Source organism: Panulirus ornatus, chromosome 48 (genome assembly GCF_036320965.1).
Source record: "Panulirus ornatus isolate Po-2019 chromosome 48, ASM3632096v1, whole genome shotgun sequence".
In the NCBI taxonomy this organism is placed as follows: domain Eukaryota; kingdom Metazoa; phylum Arthropoda; class Malacostraca; order Decapoda; family Palinuridae; genus Panulirus; species Panulirus ornatus.
The window spans coordinates 25,395,925-25,421,035 of NC_092271.1; the positions used below are offsets into that span (position 1 = coordinate 25,395,925).

A 25,111-nucleotide genomic window follows, 5' to 3' on the forward strand; every position below is an offset into this window, starting at 1 on the left:
GACCTAAATCCTGCCCAAATCCCTCATCAATCAATCCTGCGTCTTTTATGACACCTTAAGATGTGTAGTTATATTCTACAGTTCAAGGGGGGGGGGGGGGAAGCATACTTGAAACTGAGAATTTGGTGGTGATAATGGCGGTGATGGTGATGTTGGGGAAGGAGTGATGGTGATGTGAGGGGAGGGGGGGGTGATGATGGTGGTGGAGGATAGCGAGGGTGAGGAGGGGGGAACGGGACTCGTGTGTGGTGGTGAGGACGATCAGCGAGACAAGTGTTGGACGTCCTGGTATGCGGCAGGAGAGACCAGGGGAAGTCTCGGAGAGAGAGAGAGAGAGAGAGAGAGAGAGAGAGAGAGAGAGAGAGAGAGAGAGAGAGAGAGAGAGAGAGAGAGAGATTGGTTGGGCAAGGAACCACCATGGAAACATCTAAAAATCTCAACAGGATCTAAGATAGATACACAAACACACAGAAACTGTAAGACTCAAATAGCAAAAAGAAAAAAAAAGAATGTGGTTATACATCAACTATAAACATAACATTAGGAAGAAACAAAATACAAAAAACAGACACGAGAGAGAGAGAAAGGAAAACAAGGCAACAGAAATCTATCTAAATATAACCTAGAGAGAGAGAGAGAGAGAGAGAGAGAGAGAGAGAGAGAGAGAGAGAGAGAGAGAGAGAGAGAGATGGGGGAATCAGTAGCTGAACAGCGAAGGCCCGGGAGCGAGGGGTGGAAAATGTGGGGAAGAAAATGTGAGGAGTAAGACGAGAGCCACGGTGGAGGAGGAGGAGGAGGAGGAGGAGGAGGAGGAGGAGGAGGAGGAGGAGGGAGGGAGGGAGGTGAAGTAGCACCTCCACGCGAGGCGAGGAGCCGGGTCCCGCGTCCCAGCCAGGGAGCCAGGGAGCAGCAGTGGTGCCACATGCCAGTTGCTCGCCCTGGTGGACGCCGAGCGGTTGATGATGAAGACTGGACCTACCCTCCTCTCTCGCCATCTCCAGCACCACCACCGCCGCCATCACCATCTCCAACAGCGACGTCGCCACCGACAACAGCGCGGGATAGTGTGCATTAACCCGGTTATCGCAAGTGGCAGAAACTGCTAGATGAACTGTAGGGTTGTCAAGTGGTAGTCGTTTTAGGGGGGAGACTACACTGACGGACAGGCGACACACGACGACACCTCCTCCTCACGGTTCTCCACCGCTCCTAAACCACGTCTCGCATACGGGGCGACCGTGAGAACGTTCGACCCATAAGAGAAAGAAGAACTACAAAGATACATCATCAGTGAACAGCGAAAGACCGTAGCTGCGTGTGTGTGTGTGTGAGCGTGTATGTATAAAAGCTTACGACGAGAGACGATGAGAGAGAGATTCTTGCCGGCTGTTCAATGAGCACTAATGCGCTAATCATTGTCCTGATGAGTGAGTCAGCCAGCGCGGTGTGGGTAACGTTGCGCCTCTCCCCAACTCACACAACACCGCACTGACAGAGCGACATCCCTAACTACCCCAAACCCCCGCCCCCTACCCAGTCCGCAGTGTCTGAGGTCAGGCCGCACGTGAAGCACGCCAGTAGGAAGGAAGGAAGGAAGGAAGGAGAGGAAAGGTTGGCCAGCCCTCTTGTCGCCTGCGGGGCATGTGGTCACGGAACATCTGACTGGGTTACAAATCACTGGTGAAGAGTTCGCGACACCGATCTTCAGGAAGGACGTTCAAAAATGTGTTCCCTGTGTAACACTGCGACGCATCTCTGTCTCGCCATCATCTTCATCCTATCGTTTCGGGCGGGTAAGTACGGACATCAACTTCTATCAGATATAAACATGTATAACTTAACACCTATGCATACTAGCATCTTGATGTATGTTATCAAACTAACGTTAGAATAGTGAGACGTGACCCGTGTGAGGGTGGTAGTGTGATGAGGATGGTGGTGAGACATCATGAGGTGTCTCTCTCCCTCCTTCATGTGAGGGGTGGCAAGTGTGAGGTGGAGGGGAGGGGGGAGATGGTGTGGACATCACAAGAGGCCATAACAAGAGGCGGCGCCGGTCCATGAAGCCATACGGGTCCTAACAATGACGAATGTCTCCACCGCCTCGATCACCGAGAGCGAGACGCGAGGCCTTGTCCCTCCCGCCCCCGACACACATGCCGTGGATACCCTGACGAACTCCTCCCTCCCTCCTTCCGTCCCAAACGCTAACACACACACACACACACACACACACACACACACACACACTTCGAGGGGAGCTTGCGGGAGTCCATCTTTCTACAACAACCTGGCCAGATGACAGCAAATCAGACCCCTCCCCTACATTGCCTCTTTTCCCTTTTTCCCCCTTCCTTTTTGCACCGCGCACATCACATCCCCTGCCGCGGCTTGCCCCCCTACCGTTCGCCACACGTGCCATGCAATATACACTAAAATTACACACCACTGCCATGGGGGTTGCAACTGCCATCTGCATTCACAAGTTTTTCCCCCCCCCTCGTTTTCTGCTCCTTGCCGCGACCCTGGTTTGTGGACTTCCACGTTTTCTGTTTATTTTTGCTTTAAATTCAATCCTCTTATCAAGAACGCATGTCGGATGCTATACACAAGCTAACAAAACTGCCAAACTAAGCAAGCACGTTATTTAATATGACTGATAAGTGACAGGAAACGGTAAATAAATAAGAGTGATACAATATCTAAGCTTATTACGCTCCTGCCACGACCATATTACTCGTGTTAATTCACAGAGATAACAAAAAACTGGATGACACACAAGGGGAATGATGCTCAGCATCAGACAATTGTTTTGGACGAGCAATTTCAGATTAATGTCACCCAAAACGAACTCATCAGGTCATCTGCACCTGAGACTGTGAGCATAAGCTTAAGCTGGCGTGAGATCACATGCTCAAACACCACGTAACATTCCCATGAGGTCGAGGCAACGTGGCATTAAATCCTCGACATCCCTTGACGTCGATATGCTCCAACTCCCGTGAGAGAATCGTATGCTCGATATCAAACGCGTCATGATGAAGTTAAGAGGGAATTGTATTCTTTGGGGGCCTCCCCTGCACCGCTCAGAATGTTGGCTTCGTCCAACTGGGCGGAACCACAGGACAAGAAGTGTGGCGAGTGATGTGTGTGTGTGTGTGTGTGTGTGTGTGTGTGTGTGTGTGTGTGTGTGTGTGTGTGTGTGTATGTGTGTGTGTGTGTGTGTGTGTGTGTGTGTGTGTGAGGGAAGGGGGGTGAACACAGGACAATTGAGATGTAATCGTTCAGTGTGGGTTGGCTCTTGGGTATGAAGGGTGTCTTGTGATGAGCTGAATTGGTGTTTTGTAATGTGGTGGACTAGTGTCCAGAAAACAGATGGGAAAGCATAGGTCGTGCATGCCTGGGGAGCGTAGTTTTAGATAGGTGTGTGTGTGTGTGTGTGTGTGGCGGTGTGGATTACGAGACTGTGCTGGGAAGGCAGTTATTTAGCGCCTGTCGGATAACTTCGGCGTGTCTGTGTTTTGTTAACCTCGTATTCGTTGGGGGAAGGTGGGGGGAACTGTGAGGAGAGGTTGTTGAAATGTGAGGCCAGGGGTAAGTTTTTTTTTTTTCATTTCATGCCTAGAGGTGGGAGGTTGGTTATGGATGTAAGTAATTCATCAGGCCATTCGCATGTTGCTGTAATATCAGAACATCAAACCATAACATTATTCCCAGATATGAAAGCCTAGGTTAGACCATGGTCACCTCCACGTGTAAGACACATAAATCAAAGGAGCGAGCGGCATCAATGACGCCGAACCAGCTAGTCATGGGGCGGTGGCAGTTAACATATCCCTCAACTCGACCGTCTTGGTAATACCACCTTTGACCGTAAAAATCAACCACCACCTCATCGTGTAGTGTTTCCCGTCGCGGTGTAAGGGTTGTTGCAAAGTGGTGGCGGTGGTGGTGTAACATAATGCTACACTCGCAACGTGGGAGTGTTCTGCCATCCTAACACCCTCTTTGTGTACTTTATGATTCAGACAAGGGATGTAGCATGAGGATGAAGAGACACCTCACCTCCCTCCTCCCTCCTGCCTCCTCCTCCACCACAAGCTATCATCTGGGTTTAAGATAAAAATTGCTCTTAACTCATAAAAATATTCACGTCGAGTCCAGTCACTATGGTTCAAGAGGGAGGGAGGGAGGACCTGCTCGCTGGCGTTGTCCTTGTACACACGCCCGCACCCTCCCCTTTTATCATTGGTACTCCTTCAGAGGGAGGGTCTCTCCCTGTCTCTCTCTCTCTCCGTGGTTGGTCGGCAACCCTGAGTCGTGGCGCCCCCCCCCCCCCCCTCTCCAAGCCTCCTGCCTCCCCGAGATGCTCCACAGCGACACATCTTGACAGACAACACGGGGGTCTGATTCCTGGTGTGTGTGTGTGTGTGTGTGTTACCTATCTGTGCATACGGGCAGAATTTCACACTTGTGTGACTTCATCTCTGAAACATCTGTTCCTTATTATATACTATCTTGAACTTGTTAGTGTGTGTGTGTGTGTGTGTGTGTGTGTGTGTGTGTGTGTGTGTGTGTGTGTGTGTGTGTGTTTGCAACTACATATCCGTGCCTACGGTGAAAAACTTCACACTTGCTGGCCCCAATATTTCAATACCTCACTTGTCTTTACAAACTTTTTTAGAATACCACGTAGCTATTCCATTCACTTATGGTTCGTTTCATTAGCTGACTATTCTACTTATTTCCTTGCCTCGTTAATTTCATCTTTTTCGTGGTATCTCTAAACTGACACGACACCATCTCGTTTCGAGACATTGCTCGAGATAATTCGAGTCATGACACACGCTGGACTCTCTTATCGTCCATGTCTCCCGCTGATGGACGGTCCACGGTCAAGGATGTAGGGTTGGTGTCCCCGTCTAGGGCTGGTGTACCCGTCTCGCATCACCCCTGCCTTATATCTGTCTCACTTTCAGTCAACGTCCGGCCTCGTTTCACTGTCCTGATTTCGTAACTTCTCATCCGTTCCCGGCTGAATTGCAGTCAGCTCTACAAGTTACTGTAGCGGGTACAGCAACTCTGTAGTGTGGCTGCGTTCTCAATCGTATAAACATCTCCTCTACGAGTGTACCATCATCCGGTAACCATCTGAGTTATGGATGATGTCTCTCTTGGAAAGATATGATGAATATGTGTCGTGAACGACAGCGGTCCAAGGATCGAGCCCCGCGGTACACCACTGGTTCACTCTTTACCTCGTCTAAAAAGAAAAAAAAATAATCCCTCACATATCCCTGACCTCCAGATAATTATCGGTTTAGCTCATATATATTTTCTTTCTATCTATAGATTAATGTCTGTGGTGTTCCTGTACCTCTCGCTCGAACGCGTTCTGTGTCACGTTTCAGGGAAATCTTTTGAATAAGATCTGTCGCGTCTCAGTTCCATAATCAGGCCAGTTTATATACCTGAACGCAACGTATTTCCCCATCGAAAGAGCCTCTACGGACGAGGACTGCTCAGGCGTGTAAACAGACCGGGGAGGGAGCGTTTCCTCGAATAACTCTGTTGCGTACTGAAGGGAGGAGGTTCTGCGAGATCGTGTGTTGTGAATCATTCGTCGTAGACACAGTGTGGGAAGAGTCCCGCACGCACAAACATAATACTCTGCATCATTATCCCTAGGTTTATCAAGTGAGCTTTGCAAGACGAGAGCTATCGCCTCAGGCTATGCAACGCGCTTGCAAGATCCAACAAGGACGGGCCGTAAAAATTCAAACGCTTAATTTCTGCAACTGGTGGCGCGCTCGTTAACTGGCCGGTCCATTTACGTCAAGTTTTAACGCTGAACGTATTTCTATACGATAAAGAAAAAAAAAAAACGTGAACGACCTTAATTTGACTACAGATGTACTTTAATTTATCCCGCATTTAAACCCAACCCATCCGTTTTTTTTTTTTTCGAACGAGTCTCAGAACACAAAAAACGGCACTTAACTTTTCCTGTTAAGTTGACAGCTTGGGGGAGCTGTTTTTCAGGAAATGCCTCTAGCGTTAGTGGTGCACACACACACACACACACACACACACACACACATATTTACACACATTAACTCCACCGGCACAAAAACACAACACAAGGACACTTGCAAACACATACCTCCTGGCTGTACGCTTGTTCGAGCCTACATTCCCATTATCAAGCCTTCCAACACCTAAATAAAACACGGCGGCAAAACGAACAAGCATACATATATGTCTGTAAACACACACACACACACACACACACACACAAAACCCAGGTGTTCATCCTCCCTTTCGGGGCTGGTCGATGAATAAATACCAGGCTTAGGCTGACGTGTGTGTGTGTGGTACAATTATACACGGTTAAGAGAAGGGGCAAAACGAGTGTAAAGGACTCCCGCCCGACACACACACAGGATCAGGCTCTTTTATGACGGGAATGAGTCAGTGAAACACAAAACTGCGACTAATTTCAGTCACTACTGCGAGAGAGGAGGGGGGGCGTCGCCGGCGACAACAGCTCCAGCAAGAATATGTGACGAACCTCACAACCAACACCAGGAGTAACATTAATGCAGACAACAGTTTTCCATTTTCCATTACGTGAAGGGAAATCATTTCATACTCTAAATAAGTAACGCATACTTTTGATGTTATGATTTAGTCGATCTCGCCACCTTCATATAGTTCAAAATACAATGAGAAAACTTTATATCAAAACACACACACACACACACACACACACACACACACACACACACACTCATATATATATATATATATATATATATATATATATATATATATATATATATATATATATATATATATATATATAATCGATCATTTCGACACTATTTTCCAACCATAAGCAGTAAACTAAGAACAATGAGATCTGTTGTCTATCTACCTTGCGAAGTACACGCCCCGCATCAACACCAAAGAAAACGGTCACAAACTACCCATGACTTCCCTTCCCCACCAGCCAACAGCTGCTGCTGTTGTTCCACCATCACATACCTCGTTAGCGGAAATTTACAACTTTTTTTCTTCTTCAAGAGCCTCCGACTGGGAGCTTCTCTGAATCAACACTTCAGTCACCGGAACGCAAAAGTTTCGCGCGCAAAATTCCCTGGCAAAGAAAACGAGGGAACAAGAAAGGCATAATGTTCATGTGGTTTCCCACGAGAGAATGAAAAGCATATTGGTCGCTGGCGGAAAGGAGGTTAGTGAAGGACCTAGAAGTTAGTTCTCTCGTAAGAATAAGATTCCAAACTCAGACATCAGCTTATGCGGTATTTCTCACTCAAGTCTGCCACAGGCGCTGTGTCATCCGCAAACAGCAACTGACTCACCAACCAGGCACACCCCCTCCCATTCCCCCAATCGCCCGCAAACAAAAGAGCAAAAACTCGGAAAGTTTCCAACAGTAACAAACGAAAGAACGCCTGGAAGTATTCACTAACAAAACATAAGAATGAAAAAGGACGAAGAAGAACAACACTACGAAGAGTAGTTCATACACAGAAGTTATTAAGGGCAGCGGATGTTAGCATACCGTGCACTGTACGTAAAACCAATCCCATAAAAAAAAAAAACGGATGATGAGCGTTATCGTTATATGGTTCCGTAACCCGACCTGAAGTTAACCGTTTGTGTAACAAAGTCCCAACCCCGATTTACGGGATAACCATTTCATTATCTTAACGCCTCGTCTCCCCGGGCTAGGGCAATGTAACTCACGTTTTAAGGAAGGGTCAGAAATATAACCAACCCCTTCTTCAGCAGGACGCTGCGACCCATGGGCATGGTGGCGTAACCTTTGACCTGATCAACGACCAGGCTATCAGATACCCAAGGCTTGCACTAACATGCCAAAAGGGGTTGTACCGATGTGCCCCAAGGGACGCACCGTCGTGCTGAAGGGCTGTACCGTCGTTCCAAAGGGCTGTTCCGTCGTGCTGAAAGGTCGTAACGTTGTACGCTGGGGCCATTCCGTCGTGCTCAATGGTCGTACCGCCGTTTTCAAGGGTCTTATCATCGTGTTTAAGGGCCGAGCCGTCGTGCTCAAGGGGTCGTATCGTCCCGCTTAAGGCCCGTACTGTCGTGTTCAATGGGTCCTACCGTCGTGTTCAAGAAGTCCAAAGGGTTAATGAACGCGTGAGTGAGTCATGGTGTAAGCAGTTCTGGGAGAGTGAGCGAGCGGGCGAAGAGTCACCCAGTCCTCCGAGGGCGGGAATATTAAAAAGAAGAAAAAAAGGACGAGAAAAGGAAACGCGGCAAAAAGGGGTGAGGTATCACGTTTCACGTTGAGGTCATGTAGGGAACCGGTGGCTCCTCTTCCTGCCACAACAGAAGCTGCCTCACCCGCCCCCGCGCAACAGCAAGACGCAACTGAACATAGCGGGGGGGTGAAGTCCTGTACGTTCTTTTATCCCTTTGCAATAAAAACACAGACGTCGTACCGAATCAATCATTTTCTATCTTTCGCATTTTACGACATATTCATTTATTGCTGGTAAAAGATAGCGAATTTATAGAAAGCTGAGAAAAATCATTCTTACCAATGTCAAACGGAAGTCAGAATACGGAACGACTTACAATAATGCAAGCCTAAAGGAACGTCTCTCGTGTTTACCTTGATCAAGCGCACTAGAGAAGAAAACAAAAATAACGACTGACCATGAATAACGATTCTGAATACCGAGACATTAGGAAAATGTCTCTGGAAATGAGGACAGGAGATATGAGTAAATGTCAAACGAGAGGGTTAAGCCAGTGATCTTTAAATGGGCCTCACACGGAAATTTCGACTAATTAATAATCTTTTTTTTAAATGCAGCCCTAGAGGGAACCGGCTTTTTTTCTAAGGCGTTGAGGTCAAGATAGTGGATCTCGTGTGTGTGTGTGTGTGTGTGTGTGTGTGTGTAATGACCTATTTCGTACTCGAAAGTCGTTTATATACGCGCTCAAGGGTCGTATCGTCAAGCTCATGGGTCGTACGTCCGTCATGCGCAAGGGTAGTTAAGATCCACGAATGCATCTCCAAAAGAAGGTCTTAAGATGCGCGACTCATAAATAACGCTAACATAAACAAAACAAAAAACTATCAGCATTTTCCAATTGCTCTCCTTCTCCTCCTCCTCCTCCTCCTCCTCCCTCCTCCTCCTCCTTCCGCCCTCTTGGCCGCCATTATCAGCATACGGAGCCTGCCATCTAAAGACAAAGAAAACGGGAGGACGTGTGGTGTCCTCCTTCCCAGAGTCGAACCGCACGGCTCCTCTGTTTACTTGCATCTCGTGTAAGTAACTTAGTTAGTGAGAGAGAGAGAGAGAGAGAGAGAGAGAGAGAGAGAGAGAGAGAGAGAGAGAGAGAGAGAGAGAGAGAGAGACAGAGAGACTCCTCTAATAAAAAGAAAATGACAATTACTCACGAGTCTCAATATGAAAAGCAATACCCCTTTACTCACCGAGTCGAGAACTCACTCACTCAGAATCCTCTCACGCGGAGACAACTCAAGCTAATGTATATATATGTATGCAAGGACAGTGAGACACGCTGCAGTGGAAATGTATATCAACAGTGTAAAAAAAAATGTATATAAAAAAACTAGATCCCTGCAAAACATATACGTTACTCAGACTGAAAGGCAATCACTGCAAGGCAAATAAACACTGTCATGGCAACACACACACACACACACACACACACACACACACACACACACACACACACACACACACATCACCATCGCAACACAAGCAACACCCCCACAAACAGAAAGACATCACCACAGCAACACAAAGCACGGGGTCGCACTGTAATCACGGTCGTGTGACACACACACACACACACACACACACACACACACAGAGTAACATAAACAAAGGCGTGATTCCCTCCACCCTCCCCTTCCCCTCCGTAATGCAGCCTCGACCCTGGGGAGGCCAGAGACAAATCTGGGAAGGCAACCCACAAAAACAACAAAGAAAACGTGACTCACCAGGGAAAACGGAGGATCACTTGAACCGCTCATACCTCGACAGCCAAAACGGCAATTAAAGCGATTTCTTTTTTCGCACATGCATGACTAAAACATCACATTTACGCAACATAATTAAAGCTTTCTCCTATCTTAATATCTCAGCCTTTACTACCTTAATACCAATTCTCCAAACACACAGACTCTGGCCCCCTTACACGCATCTCGCTAATGTTTCCCACAGTTTCTATGTGGCGGAGAGTTACACGAAGATTAACCTTTATGATACCTCTCCTACCCTCGAAACAACAGAGCTGTGGAACCCTCCTCCCCTCCTTCGTCTTTCCTCCTTCAAGTAATCGTTCGATCTTTTAGACTCACGTCTACAGACACCTAAGCAACTCTGGTCAATTGCTTCATTTTTCTTCCATATGAGACGGCCATCCATGATTGAGGCATGTTCTGTTCATGCCTTGTCAAGCATTATAGAAAAAAAAAAAAAGCATTCGTGAACTGTAATACAGTGTAGAATTCTAACTCGGAGCAACGAAGCAGCGATGCACGATTCACTCAAAAGTGCCGTTATCAACATTCATACCACAACACAGGCGCACACACACACGGTGCACAGGCGACACACAAGTACTATCGAATGTCTTGGCACATATCGTCTTCCACAGCTGCAGACACAGGTCGAAAAACCCCACGTCATAACCAGAGGCAACTGAACACCCGGTGCGAGCGAAGCAACTGGTCTGAGACCGTCTCGAAGCTTGGGGGGAATGGCAACTCCCTACTTGCTCATGTTTCACCCCAGCAGATAATTGCGATCTGGCTAATTTGATTTAATCTTATGATCGGGTTTTGTACTTCCTCAAGAGCTTTTAAATCCTCCTTATTCTTCTCCCGTCGCTGCTTCTTTATCTCCCAAGCATTTAGCTATGTTTAGGGGGGGGGGGGTAGCCTCAAGGCTCAGGGCAAATGCCAGGCCCATCATTAAGGTTCGTATCGTCGTGCCCTAAGGGGATTAGTTCTTTGTACGGCGAGTCTTGTCTCAGGTATTACTGCCAGCCATTACACGGATCTCACACCGAACCAACAACAAACCAACCAGTACGTAATGAATCCTGCAGAGGAACACCTCCTCCCACACACACACACACACACACACGCATACACACACACACACAGGGCCCGACCTGTGCTAGCTATGGTAGCCCGAGAACACACACCCGACCCTTGCCAGCGATGGCCCCCTGAGTTAGGCTTCAGTCTTGACGAAACGTCACACACACACACACACGCGCCTCCCAGTATTTACCTTCTCCCGGTGAACCCACTAACCTTTTCAGTGTTCTTCTAAGTGATGGTACGGCTCCTTGCCTCCACTTTACTCTCTCTCTCTCTCTCTCTCTCTCTCTCTCTCTCTCTCTCTCTCTCTCTCTCTCTCTCTCTCTCTCTCCCATTAGCTCGAGAGGGCTGACGTTGTGGGTAGAGATGGTCAGGTGTGTATGGACGCCCGAGTGATGTCAATCATAGATTTTCTGGTTGTGTAGGTGGTGGCACGTATGTGTGTGTGTGTGTGTGTGTGTGTGTGTGTGTGTGTGTGTGTGTACGTGACCAGGAGACAAGGAAAATGACTGGCGATTCTGACCGAGTCGATCCAAGGTAGGGAGGAAGGAGGCTAATGGCGTAAGAGGCTTTAGTTCCTAGTAAATAACCCCAGAGGCCTAACGGCATGGAAGCCTAAGTAACGGGCGGAAACGACCCATTTTCAAAGCCTAACAATTTCAATAAAATCTGACGATTTTCCTGTGTAAATTATTATACCCACAACCCCCTGCCTCCGTCCCTAACGAGGTTACGGCAATCCAGGAGGGCGGAGGGCCTTACCCAGCGGTACACGAACGATGCGTGACCAGGAGTCCCATGCGGGTGTGTGAGAGATTTCGCACGTCATCACGAGAAGCAGGAGGAGCCGCGCAGCCAATGTGATCCTGACGTGGCTCGGGACGAAAAGGAACACACACACACACACACAAGACTAACATGAAACTACGCCTTTTCCTTCTCGTTTACCTGGGAAGGTTTTCAACGAAGCGAAGAACGGAGCAGGATCCTTTTGTGTGTGTGTGTGTGTGTGTGTGTGTGTGTGTGTGTGTGTGTGTGTGTGTGTGTGTTTTACAGACCAACATAAACACACAGAGAAATACAATGTCCTCATGAGAGAGAGAGAGAGAGAGAGAGAGAGAGAGAGAGAGAGAGAGAGAGAGAGAGAGAGAGAGAGAGAGAGAGAAACAAGATATAGATCAGTGACCCTAGATACTAAAGTACAGACAGAAAGACATGACAACGTTTCCAGCTGGTATAGTGAGCGGGGATCAGACAGATGGTCATAGTTCGTCACCTACAAAAAACAGCTGGCTCAACAGGTGGTAGAGTTGTGGTGGGGGAGGGGGGGGAGGGAGGTAGCGCTGGGTAGGGTTGAGGGGTAGCAAAAGTAGATTAGTCGACAGGAAATGGTAGTCACAGCTGCTGCCGTAGCGACATGCCCATACCCACGACCACCGTGACCCCTCAGGGGACGACAACCGTGACCCCTCAGGGGACGACCACCGTGACCCCTCAGGGGACGACCACCGTGACCCCTCAGGGGACAACCACCGTGACCCCTCAGGGGACGACCACCGTGACCCCTCAAGGGACGACCACCGTGACCCCTCAGGGGACGACCACCGTGACCCCTCAAGGGACGACCACCGTGACCCCTCAAGGGACGACCACCGTGACCCCTCAGGGGACGACCACCGTGACCCCTCAGGGGACAACCACCGTGACCCCTCAGGGGACGACCACCGTGACCCCTCAAGGGACGACCACCGTGACCCCTCAAGGGACGACCACCGTGACCCCTCAAGGGACGACCACCGTGACCCTTCGGGACGACCACCGTGACCCCTCAGGGGACGACCACCATCTTGTCGAGCCGCTTGACGTGTTCATAAAGTCGTCGGTGGAGAGTGTGGTGACAAGAGAGGTGGGGTAAAAAAAAAATATGGGGGGGGAGAGCAAATACCGTGCCTATTTTTTTGTAAAAAAAAAAGAAGGTAGGAAAATTTTGAACTGAACCACACACCAACATCTCTGACGACTGCGGTCTTATAAGAAAAAAAGAAAAATAAAACGCCGGAAAAGAGAATCCAGAGATCAAGTAGATAATTATTTCCACGGGATCAACCCGCTGCAGTGAGAGAGAGAGAGAGAGAGAGAGAGAGAGAGAGAGAGAGAGAGAGAGAGAGAGAGAGAGAGAGAGAGAAACATGGGTTCTGAGAGACGAGACACCTCGCGCAACAAATCTTTTAAACTTTTATGTCCGCGTCAGCTCTGATTCAGACAAGCGAAACTCCGGAGCACTGGTGTGTGTGTGTGTGTGTGTGTGTGTGTGTGTGTGTGTGTGTGTGTGTGTGTGTGTGTGTGTGTGTTCTTGGAGTGCCAGGAGGCATCTGACACCGTCCCACACAAGGGGTTTAGTAAAGAAAACTCGGGATGTGGCACTTAATACCCCACTGTTGCTGCTGCTGCTGCTGCTAACCCCTGACACTGTGGCACTCACTAACCTCCTCCTACTCATCCCTGGCACCGCGGCAGTCACTACCCTACTGCTGACCTCTGGCACTGTGGCACTCACTGCCCTCCTGCTGCTGACCCCAATGGCACTGAGGCACTCAGTACCTTCCTGCCTCCTGACCCTCCCCCTGGCACTGTAGCACTCAGTACCCTCCTGCTGCTGACCCTCCCCCTGGCACTGTGGCACTCAGTACCCTCCTCCTCCTCCTCCTCCTCATGACCCCTAACACCGTGAGAACCAGTGGTGGTGACGGGGCGCCAGAGACATGCAGACGACACCCTTATACGACCCCTCTGGCTCTCGGCTGGTGCCACCTGTCGTCCCCAGTGATAGTGTGTCGCCGTGGCACAAGAACGACAACCAAGGGTTGTGTACACCAAATCGCATACTGGCTGTTCGCGGTGTGGGTAGGAAACGGCGGAAGGACAGATCAAGGGAGATTTGGTGGTGGATCCGTGGCGATGTTATCTGCTGGACGACACCGGGTTACAAATATATATTGATAGTGTCAGGAGAGTAAAGCAGAAGGCTTCTCCTCAACCACTTCTATAGATGGAGACAGGATAGTAAAGCACCAAACTCCATCCCCACTACACCAGGTAAACATCTTTAAAGATAAACATTACATACCTATCCTATCCTGCAGTCAGGACCATTGCCACACTTAAGACTACCATGACACATTTCCCTGACGTTATGAGGGGTTACAAGCCGACTTCATCACGGCTACCGTGCGTATAAATATACCGAGAGCACAATGCACTCGCGAGATGTATTACAGAGAGCGCTTTATACTCGTGTGCACATAGGAGTGAAGTGAGGGCAGAGTCTTGTAACGTGGGTACAGGAACACTCTAACCAGGATACAGTGATGGCCTGTAATGATTATGTGAATTTCCTATGTAGGAATTTTTTTTAAAACACACACACACACACACACACACACACACACACACACACGAGTGTAATAGCCATACTATGGGACTGTACCCAACGGGTGAAGACATCTCAGGTCACAACACGAGATGGTTGCCTTGCAGGACACCAGAGAACTTGTTCTTCTTGACCATTCCTGGGCTCAAGGCCACCTCCCAGCTCCCCTCTCCCTCCTCAGCTGTCCCAGATGCCAGCCCTCCCAGCTCCTAGCAGCCCAGCTGTGTCTCACCACCCAATGCATGTATTTCTCATTCCTAGCGGGTCGTCTTGGCGTATGTCGGGATTTCTCATCTCTCTCTCTCTCTCTCTCTCTCTCTCTCTCTCTCTCTCTCTCTCTCTCTCTCTCTCTCTCTCTCTCTCTCCTCTCTCAACCCCGGGGGAATCCACTGGAGTTACATCACCGATGTATCTCTCTCTCTCTCTCTCTCTCTCTCTCTCTCTCTCTCTCTCTCTCTCTCTCTCTCTCTCTCACCCACATAAGCTCTTCTGGGAGACGCACTGAGGTCTCTCGGGACATCTTCCACATGACCACCAACTCATCATCCCCCCCCCCTGTGCATCAAGAGCAATAGACTTCTCGAACTCCTATGGACCCCTCTCGTAATTCATTGCCATGCCTCGTCAGCACGTCATAATTACCGTTATCATCAGGACAGCACGTCATCCGGGATCCGTTGAGGTTGGTGGGAGGGGGTGAGAGAGAGAGAGAGAAGGAAGGGGGTGTGGGGGACTTCGGTATAATATGAGGCCGCGTTCATGGTGCCCACACACACACACACACACACACACACACATACACACAAGGGTCATTATCCTAATAAACGTGTTTGTATGCTTGTCTTCCTCCGCCGTCACTTGTAAAACTGGTGTGAGAACAGATTCTGTGGTTGCGTGTGAGTATTTAACTACCTCTTTATACAGTATGGAAAGGGAATCCTTCTGCTACTACTGTTACTACTACTACTACTACTACTACTACTACTACTACTACTACTACTACTATCACTGTGAGGGTGCATTCGGATAAAAGGGCCTGAACATTCAGCAATGAGAGGCGTGCATAGGATAGAGTGAAATGGATCGTTGTGGTACACTGGGGGCGACGTCAATAAGCTGAACCATGGAAAAGTCTGTGGAACGTCCTTGTGGATGGTAAACTCTGGTTTCAAGTCATTAAACATAACTGCAGAGTACATGAGTGCAAATGACGCTATTCTTTGTTTGTTCCTGACGCTAATACCAGTATGATTGTTATCCTCTACAGCAGGAGGCAGTTCCCAGGGTCAAAACGAGGTCATGGTGCTGGAAGGGCAGGAGGCGGACCTTCCCTGCGTGACCACGCCCGCAAAGGGTCAGGACAGATCCACCAGTGACGGCCGGTACACGATGGTGTCCCATTCTAGCCTTGCTGACCACCAGCAGCCTGACCCTCTTTTACTCATAGTCTGGTACAAGGATGGTATTCGCTCATCCATCTACAGGTGAGGCCCCTCATGGGTACGTATGTATAAAACATGTGTGAATGTATGTATATATGTAGGTATTTGTGTCTGAATGTGTAAGTGTATCATTTTTCTATGTTTGTATGTAAATGACTATGTGATTATCATTTGTGTGTTGCGGCGAGAGAGTTTTGCTGCCCCGTCTCTTAACCTTGTTTTTAGGTACCTTTTCTTTATTCCTATTATATACATGTTCGTTTGTCTGCCTGTGTATACGTAGGTATGCGAGTATGAATGTCTCTGCAACTTCAGTATTTGTTTTTACTCCACCATGTGAGATTTTTTCTGATCAGTTCGGTACACGTATTGACCTATCTTTGGCACAGACTGGTCTGTCTCTGATGCTGAAATTTTCCTGACAAACACCGGGGTCATGTCTGTGTATGCTTGAATGTACCTCTGTAACATCTGAAATATCTATCGTCCTTGGATGCTTAAATGAAATGTCATTTACTCATTGAGGAAGTTTGTATCGTAATTTAGTAACAGGAATTCCATAATTTGTTATCAAAACTCTTCACTGTTTTTTCCCCCCGGTCTATCTATCCTACTGCTGACACTGCGACCACAGTTACGATGGTCGTACCCCGGGTCGCGAGCGGCACTGGTCCCAGCGTCGCAGCCTGGGCGGCCATCTGAACCTCACCCTGCCAGCTGGTCCCCACGCCCGACCCCAGCTCGCCTTCCTCAAGCTCTCCCACGCCCATCAGACCGACGCGGGCGTGTACAGGTGCCGCGTGGACTTCGGCCGCGCCCCGTCCAGGAGCACCTACACCAGGCTCTCCATCGTAGGTCAGTTATCATTCATTCTATAAGTTACAAAGCGAGACTATCCAGACCTGTAGTAGTCTGTAGCGTCCCAATACTGTATAATCTGTGATGACCTCGCGTTGGACCCGACCCGTAAAGGACAGGTCGAAAGAAGCCAGGCCATCACAGAGGACCAAGGGGTTGTACCGTTTTGCTCAAGGGTTACACCCACCGCGCTCAAGGGCGGCACAGTTGTGCTCCGGGGCTCAAAGTCATCGTGTTCTGAGAGCTACAGTGACACACGTAGACTCGCCACAACCGTCCACTTGAAGCAAATGGCAATGGCAGCATTAACACCCCAGGGCTGTGTATTTAAATCTAACGAACTGTGATGAGAGAGAGAGAGAGAGAGAGAGAGAGAGAGAGAGAGAGAGAGAGAGAGAGAGAGAGAGAGAGAGAGAGAGAGAGAGAGAGAGTTGAGGCGTAGCGGGAGCGCGCCACCATCATCATCTGATCGCCCGGGCGGCCATCATTAGTTCCCAAGGCATCTGGGTGAGTGGCGTTCCCCCCCCCCCTCCCCTCCCCTCCCCACCAGCTGCTGGGAGGGAGAGTGTGGGAGGTAGGGAGGGAGGGAGGGAGATGTCATGAACACCCTGCCCTCACATCTCCGCTTCCCTCTCCCGCCCATGACACCAAGAGAGGGAGAGAGAGAGTAGGAAGCTTAAGTCATTCTTTTTTTCTTCTTCCGTCAAGATGCTTTACCACTTCCTCCAAACATGCTTCCGAAAACCTCAAAATACTGTCAGGCCTTAATGCTGGTGAGCTGGACGACGAAGCGGCTCAGCAACGAGACACTAAAATATTCGTTCATTTCCGCCCCTTCAGTACGTCCGCCCCCCGACGCCCACGGCGCACGACGTGGGCAGATGCCTTCACATCTCGCGATTGCCACTTCCCGTCACACTCCTCCCTCGCCACCGTCACACACACTTGCAAATTGGAGGCACTGGAGGAATCCTTTTGCAGTCACCTCCTCCAAACGCTCCCCTGACCACACACACACACACACACACACACACAGGGTGGATGTCACTTTCCTCTTCTCTGATCATCTTGTTCCTGTTACAGTACCGTCCGGCTCGCCCATCGTGGAGGTATGGACAGGGGGCCGCTGGCTCCGTACCGCCCAGGAGACACCCGCAGCCACCGTCGAGGTTGGGACGAACCTCCGGCTTCGATGCTCGGCCGCTGGAGGTACGTGGAAAATGCCCACCACTCCTTCCTGTTTTCCCTACTCATCCTCCTGTTCCTGCCACTCCTCCTCGTCCTGTTTCTACTGCTGATCCTCCTGTTCCTGTTGTTGCTCCTCCTCCTGCTAAACAACATACCTAAAATAAATAACATAACAATACCGGACCACAATAAAGACTTAGTATCAAAGTACCACACGGTACCGGATCGCATTCCGTTTTCTATATCATGTACAACATCGTTTTTTTTTTTTTTTTTCATCATTTCCCAAAGGTCGGCCGGCACCCGAAGTGACGTGGTGGCGCGGGGGTCAGCAACTCCTGGGCGAGGTGGCGTACCAGACCAATCTGGTGATCGGCTCGGTGAACGTGACGGTGAGGTCAGACGACGCTCACACCCCCATCGTCTGCCAGGCCTCAAACACACACCTCACCCCTCCCCGCAGGACGCCCCTCCAACTCCTCGTCCTGTGTATTTATCAAGTCGTTGTTGTTGCTTAGTACTAAGGACGATACAGATAGGTATAAATGTATATGCTATATATATGCAGTATACTATATAGAGGTATAACGTGAGGCATGATGATATATACAGAGTACCGACACTTGGGCCGCGACCTCACACTAGTCTATTTTTTCTGCGTCAGCGTCGCCGTCGTGGGTGCGGGTGGCTGGAGCCGACGGGCCCATGTCTGTGGGCGTGTCGTACACGGTGGAGTGCCGCAGCAAGGGCGCCAGGCCACCGCCCGTCCTGACCTGGTCCGTGGGAGGTCAAGAACAGGTCCACGCCATGTCCACGGTTGGTACACTGGCCTTTTGCGTATGACCTCTAGAATTACGTGTGTTGGTGACCTGAGTCACATGTGTGTGGTAGGCCCCAAGAGTCATATGTAACGGTGGGTAGCTTCACCTGTGTGTTGACCTCCAGCGTCACTTGCGGTGACTTAAGAGTCACATCTGTAGTAACTAGAGTCACCTGTATGATGCATGCTGACCTATAGTTGACCCAAACACGTTTCCCTCTGACGCCATTGGCATGCTGCTCTCCTCAGACGGATTCGAAGGGGGAGACGGTGAGCCGCCTGATGTACAAGCCCCTCCCTGAGCACGCCGGCGCCCACCTCACTTGCACGGCGCGCCCTCCTGACCACGCCCACTCCCCACACGCCACGCCCAACGTATGGGCCAAGAGCGACTCCGTGCCCCTCAATATTCTCTGTAAGTGTTTGTGTGAATGGAGGAAGTGTGACAAGTACCAATAAGCTAAAGATGACATACCTAGAATTTATTTCCTTTGTGATACGAACTCCAGATTCACTAAGTTCACACCCTGACTCTTCCAGACAAGCCGGAGGTCCAGCTCGAACTGCAGCGCCTCAGGCCTTCCTCCTCGGAACCCTTACCACGCCGCCCCCCGTTCTCCCCCTCCACCCATAAGAACAAGAACCTGATCCCCTCCGAAGTCGACGTCTCGAAGACTTCTTCCTCCTCGTCGTCTTCGGCGATGCAGAAGGACAGCTCTAAGAAGACCAAAGGTTCTAAAGACGGCGAGAGACTTGAAGACGAGGGGAACGACGTGAGTCTGGTGGAGGGGGAAGGAGCCGTCCTCCAGTGCCATGTCAGGTCGAACCCGCCGGCCTTCCACATCAGCTGGTACCGGGACGTGAGTAGCTCCATCGCTCTCTGGTGGGATGGGAGAGAGGCTGGGCTAGCTGGGGTTGATGGCTAGGCGGCTGTAACATCTGCCGTACAAAAATGAGTGGCGGATCCCTAATGGATACACCCAATGCACCTATTTTCGTTAACGATGTCTGGAGATTTATTAAAACAGATGTAGTACTCCTTCGGGCAATGTAGATTCTGGGCAAAATCATCCAGTACCATAAATAAGCTTAGTTCTTCAGTGTCCACAAGTAAGTTTCTGTTTCCAACAACTGCGTGGTAGATGCATTTTTTCTGTTTTTCTTTAATTTCAAATATCTATTGATTCTCCTGAAATGAGGTATAAATCCCGTGATACACATAGGATTAGAAACGAATATTTCGTATTCTTTCACACTTGAATTTCTCACGTACACACGTAACCATGAAGGAAATATCGCCCCATATCCTTAAACACGAAAGGCTTTTCAGGTACACACTATACACAGACAACAGCTCCGCCCTTAACTATGTGGCAGCCAGGAGAACGTCTCTCTTCTGTCGAGTCTTTCCCCTTGTTTCCTGTTATACCGCGGGTGTTCTGACCGATCCTTCCCTTGCTGTGACCTCGGCAGGGCAAGCCGCTCTCCTCCGGGAGGAGTCCGGACGTGGTGGTGAGCAACATGAGCGTGGTGCTCCGTCAGCTGCGCCGTCACGACGCTGGGAACTACACCTGCTCCGCCCACAACAAGGAGGGCACCAGCCGCAGCAACCCCGTCCTCCTCCACGTCACGCGTGAGTATATGGGGAAAAGTTGTAGTTGAGGGGAAGAGGGAGGAAGACTGAGGGTGTGGAAAAAGGTGAGGGAGGAAGGGGAGGATGATGGTACCAGACAGTGGTTATAACGACGTCCTCTGGTGTCCTACAGATGGTCCTGAGTGTCTCAGGGACACGGCGCAGGTCCTGGGCGTCCCGCGTCACCACCCCCTCAACGTCACGTGCCAGGTGGCTGCCCATCCCCCTCCTACCGCCTTCTCCTGGGCGCTCAAGTCCTCCCGGGGGCTCCTTCAGGTCCCTTCGGAGATGATCACCTCCGTAGGGACCACCTCCTGGATATCCTACACCCCACGGGCGGCTGTGGACTACGGGGAGCTCCTGTGCTGGGCCCACACTCCTGCAGGACGTCAGAGGCGTCCGTGTGTGGCTCGCTTGGTGCCCGCTGATAAGCCGGACGCCCCCGAGCAGTGCAAGGCGTCCCGCAGGACTCTCCACACCATCACGGTATCCTGCACGGCCGCTCACGACGGAGGATTACCCCAGACCTTCTTCATGAGGGTGAGTAAAATTATAGATCACGAGGCAAACGCTGGTGTTACGTGCATGCAAACAACCTCCCTGAGCAAACAAGGCGTTGATGGCGGGTGAGAGTAAACAACATGGTTATGAATGGTCTTACTGACAAATGATAGTAAACAACATGGTGGAGAGGGGTTCTAATGGCACACGCAAATAAACAAGGTGATTGAGAATGTCACTAAGATAGGTTAGGAACCCAACAAAGGACTGATGACTCGTAAGTCCAACATGAAACTGGTGTGTGTGTGTGTGTGTGTGTGTGTAAAGAACTGAACGTGACACTCTTCCTCCTCCTCCTCCTCAGGTCTTCCATTCGGGGCAGGAGGTGGCCAACAGCACCAGCGTCACCTCCCAGATCACAGCCTACGACCTGGAGCCCAATACCCGCTACCGCCTCACCCTCTGGTCCGCCAACACCCACGGAACCAGCAGGAGCACCTCGCTCTACGCCTCCACCGCCCCGGCCAACAGCTCCTCTACTTCCAGCAGCATGAACGGCCACTCCTCCAGCAGCGGGAGGGGACCCCTGGCGACGCTGGGACCCTCCCTCTTGGCGGTGGTGGTAGTGGTGACTGTGTTGGGTCTCGTGCTGGGCGTCGTGCTCGGCATCCTCACCCAGAGGATCGCCGTCCCTGAACGCTCCTCCCACGACTCGGACGACGACGACGACTCGTCGCCGTCGGAGGTCGTCCCTAGTCGCGCGCGGGCACCCCGGGGGCGTTCAGGTGAGTCCCGCAGGTAGGAAAATGGGAGAGGGATAAACGCACAAAGATTAAACTTGCTGTATTCCTTGCCGAGTGAAATGCCTCCCATAGCCCCCGAACCCTCACCAGCAATACTTGCTTTTGTCCAGTCTGCTTCTCTCCACAGGCCGAGGCGGCCAGGGCCCTACGGGAGCTCGACAGAAACCATCGGCACGCTGTGACATCGTCAAGGTCGCTCGGCGAGGGCAGAACTCACACGTATATGCTGACCCCATATCCCTGCGAGGGGGGGAACAACAACACGCACATCAAGCAACACCTGAGGAAATTATTGATGTTACCCTTAACAACAACAACAACAACAACCGTCCTGCGTTTTCTATAACGAACCCCGGCCACAACCCCCAGTCACAGTCCCTGTTATGGCACCTTCCCAACTCCCGCCTTCTCCGCAACAAAATTGACTTGAGATTTCCACAGAAGGACATTCCGAGGAAACCTGTGCGGGTCGAACCGCCCAAACTTCCGACCCTGGACCCGTGCACAGCCATCAGCCAGGTGAAGGGATGCGCAGCGCTCCCCAGCCTAGAATTTCGACTCATCCTAATTCCTGAAACCAGTAAGATGCTGAAGTATGCCCTTGAGAGAGACACCAGGCTTATGCCATACCTACCCAAGGAATCACCTCTCTCAGGCTCGTCATCGAAATTTCCGACTATAAATGAAGAGGAAGAATATAATAAGCCCCTAAGTGTCAGTCAACAGAAGAATTTCTCTTCTATGACAGTCACCCCTTACGAATCGATCCCCGTTTCTAAAAAGTCCATCACAGAAAACGTTAGCGCTTATGGAGGGGAGACTACCCTAATATCGATCGAGGACGATCCCGTAAAGACTACAGATAAGTTAATACCTCAAGATACCCCACGACACACTTCCTCCAACAGTGAACAGATAGAATATGCACGACTTGCCTTCATGAACGACTTTGATATCGAAAGCAAGGAGAAAGAGCCAGATAACGTAATCTGTGAGTGCAGCAACCAAGAAATACAAACTGAATCAACCCTTGAAGCAGAAGGGACATTACACAGGATATCTCAGGAGGACAGAGACCCAGCTGAACCACACGAAACAACAACATTCAACTTATTCAAAGACCGCCTGGATCTATATAGCCCCGAGAACCTCCGACGAAACTGCAGCAACCAGGAGATACAGATTGAGTCAACTCCCGAAGTCGATGGGTTTGTAAACAGGATACCTCAGGAGGACAGAGAGCACACTGAACCATACAGAACTACATATAACTTATCGAGATACCAACACCAATACAAACCTGGCATCCTCCGACGGAACAGCGTTCCAAACCACAGACCAAACAGGGTGAGGATATCACCATATGCACACGTTCCCGAGCCGACCAGGATGACCCATCACCCCCAGCAGCAGCTGCTGCAGTGGATGCCAAGGATGCGGGCGATGTCATCGGGTACCCCGGGCCGTTCTGTAGCCTCCATACCCCTGGCGGGCAAGCTCGGCACCAGACACCAGCCCTACGTCACGCCCCTGGCCTGCGTCCCGCGCGGCGGCCTCCAAACGCCGACGGCGTCGACGCCGAGGAGGTACACAGAGCCACTGGTAAGTAGCGTCATAGAGTCATTCAGATTTCGTATTTCAGAAGTATATTTTCACGAAAAGATGGACTGAAAGTTAGGAGTACACGAGTGGTGTGTGGATGCTAATGAGGTACTCATTTCACAGTTGGTGCCGGAGGGTGGTACCAGCCCACAGACCACGACCCCGTCAGCATTATCGGGGCTGCGACGAGCAAGGGTTGGCCTCACCTCCCTCTTCAGCCTCTCGTCCTCCACGTCGTCATCATCGTCGACGTCCTCCTCCTCCTCCTCGTCTTACTTAAGCAGGTGGGGAAAGAGGTCGGGAGACGCCACGCCCCTCGCCCTTCGCCGACATCAAGCGACGCAGCGGTCGAGCGCTGGTGAAGTCGCCTCAGAGATCGCTCTTCGGGAGTCGGACCTCGCGCCCGCACAGCGTGCACGCGGTGGCCGCCGCCTGCGGCACTGAGCACGTCCTCCACTGCTATGTCGACACCGAGTGCATGTCCTCCTCGACCTCGTCCTCCCCTAGGTCCTCCTCGTCGTCCTCCTGCTTCCCTCACTCCTCTTCGTCCTCTTCCTCCCCGGTCTCGTCCTTCTACTCGTCCGAGAACTCGCTGTCCATCTCCACCCCACTGTCCAATTCGTCCTCGTCTTCCTCCTTCCAGTTCTCTTCGTCCTCTTCTTCGTCAGCGTCCTCGAGTTCTCCCCTGTCCTCCTTCCTCTCGCCTTCGCTGACCACACCTTCGTCCTCCTCATTCCTCTCCCTGGCCTCCTGCTCCACCACTCAAGATTCCTTGCTTTCAGGACAAGTGACTCCTACTTAGAAGGGAAACTTTCAGCACTTACTTTCTTATAAGTACAAGGGCATTACTAAAGACATCAGGGTGTTCCTTAATGTGCAATAATGTGTTCAAAATACTTAACAAGTAATCTTAAGCATTCACGGAATGTTCTCTTCAAAGACTATTTTTGTATACATTATACCCATGTACAGTACTTTAGCCTACAGTAGCTAGGCTAGAAGGATCATAATTACCTTCCTCTCGCAGTAACTTTAAGAAGAACGACTCAAATGTTGGGTCAGAACTACAATGTACATTCGTATGGCACCAAATACAATCTTTTTTTAACAACAAGTGTTTCTCAAATCCGACCATGATTATTACTCAGTCATGTCTTAAATCATGCATCCCATTTTTCCAGTTACAGATAACCCACGGCGGCCACAGATGGCAACTTGTGGGAGCTACTATCGATGGCAAGCCCATAGCATCCACAGATGGCAACCCACGGCGGCCACAGATGGCAACTTGTGGGAGCTACTATCGATGGCAAGCCCATAGCATCCACAGATGGCAACCCACGGCGGCCACAGATGGCAACTTGTGGGAGCTACTATCGATGGCAAGCCCATAGCATCCACAGATGGCAACCCACGGCGGCCACAGATGGCAACTTGTGGGAGCTACTATCGATGGCAAGCCCATAGCATCCACGATGGCAACTTGTGGGAGCTACTATCGATGGCAAGCCCATAGCATCCACGATGGCAACTTGTGGGAGCTACTATCGATGGCAAGCCCATAGCATCCACAGATGGCAACCCACGGCGGCCACAGATGGCAACTTGTGGGAGCTACTATCGATGGCAAGCCCATAGCATCCACAGATGGCAACCCTTGGCAGCCAGATATGGCAACCCACTATAGACTGGCT

The 25,111-nt window shown here is 50.5% G+C and overlaps 1 protein-coding gene across 1 annotated transcript; it reads left to right on the plus strand.

Moving 5' to 3' along the window:
* Window positions 1-879: 879 nt before the first annotated feature.
* LOC139763868 (uncharacterized) lies at window positions 880-24,531 on the plus strand. Its single transcript, XM_071690232.1, is given in 14 exon segments — window positions 880-1,793; window positions 15,838-16,054; window positions 16,647-16,867; window positions 17,954-18,079; window positions 18,350-18,547; window positions 18,723-18,874; window positions 19,128-19,293; window positions 19,419-19,738; window positions 20,352-20,511; window positions 20,645-21,051; window positions 21,377-21,797; window positions 21,943-23,417; window positions 23,541-23,729; window positions 23,731-24,531. Coding segments are annotated over 14 exon segments (4,611 nt in total). The 5' UTR covers window positions 880-1,723; the 3' UTR covers window positions 24,220-24,531.
* The last annotated feature ends 580 nt before the right edge of the window (window positions 24,532-25,111 follow it).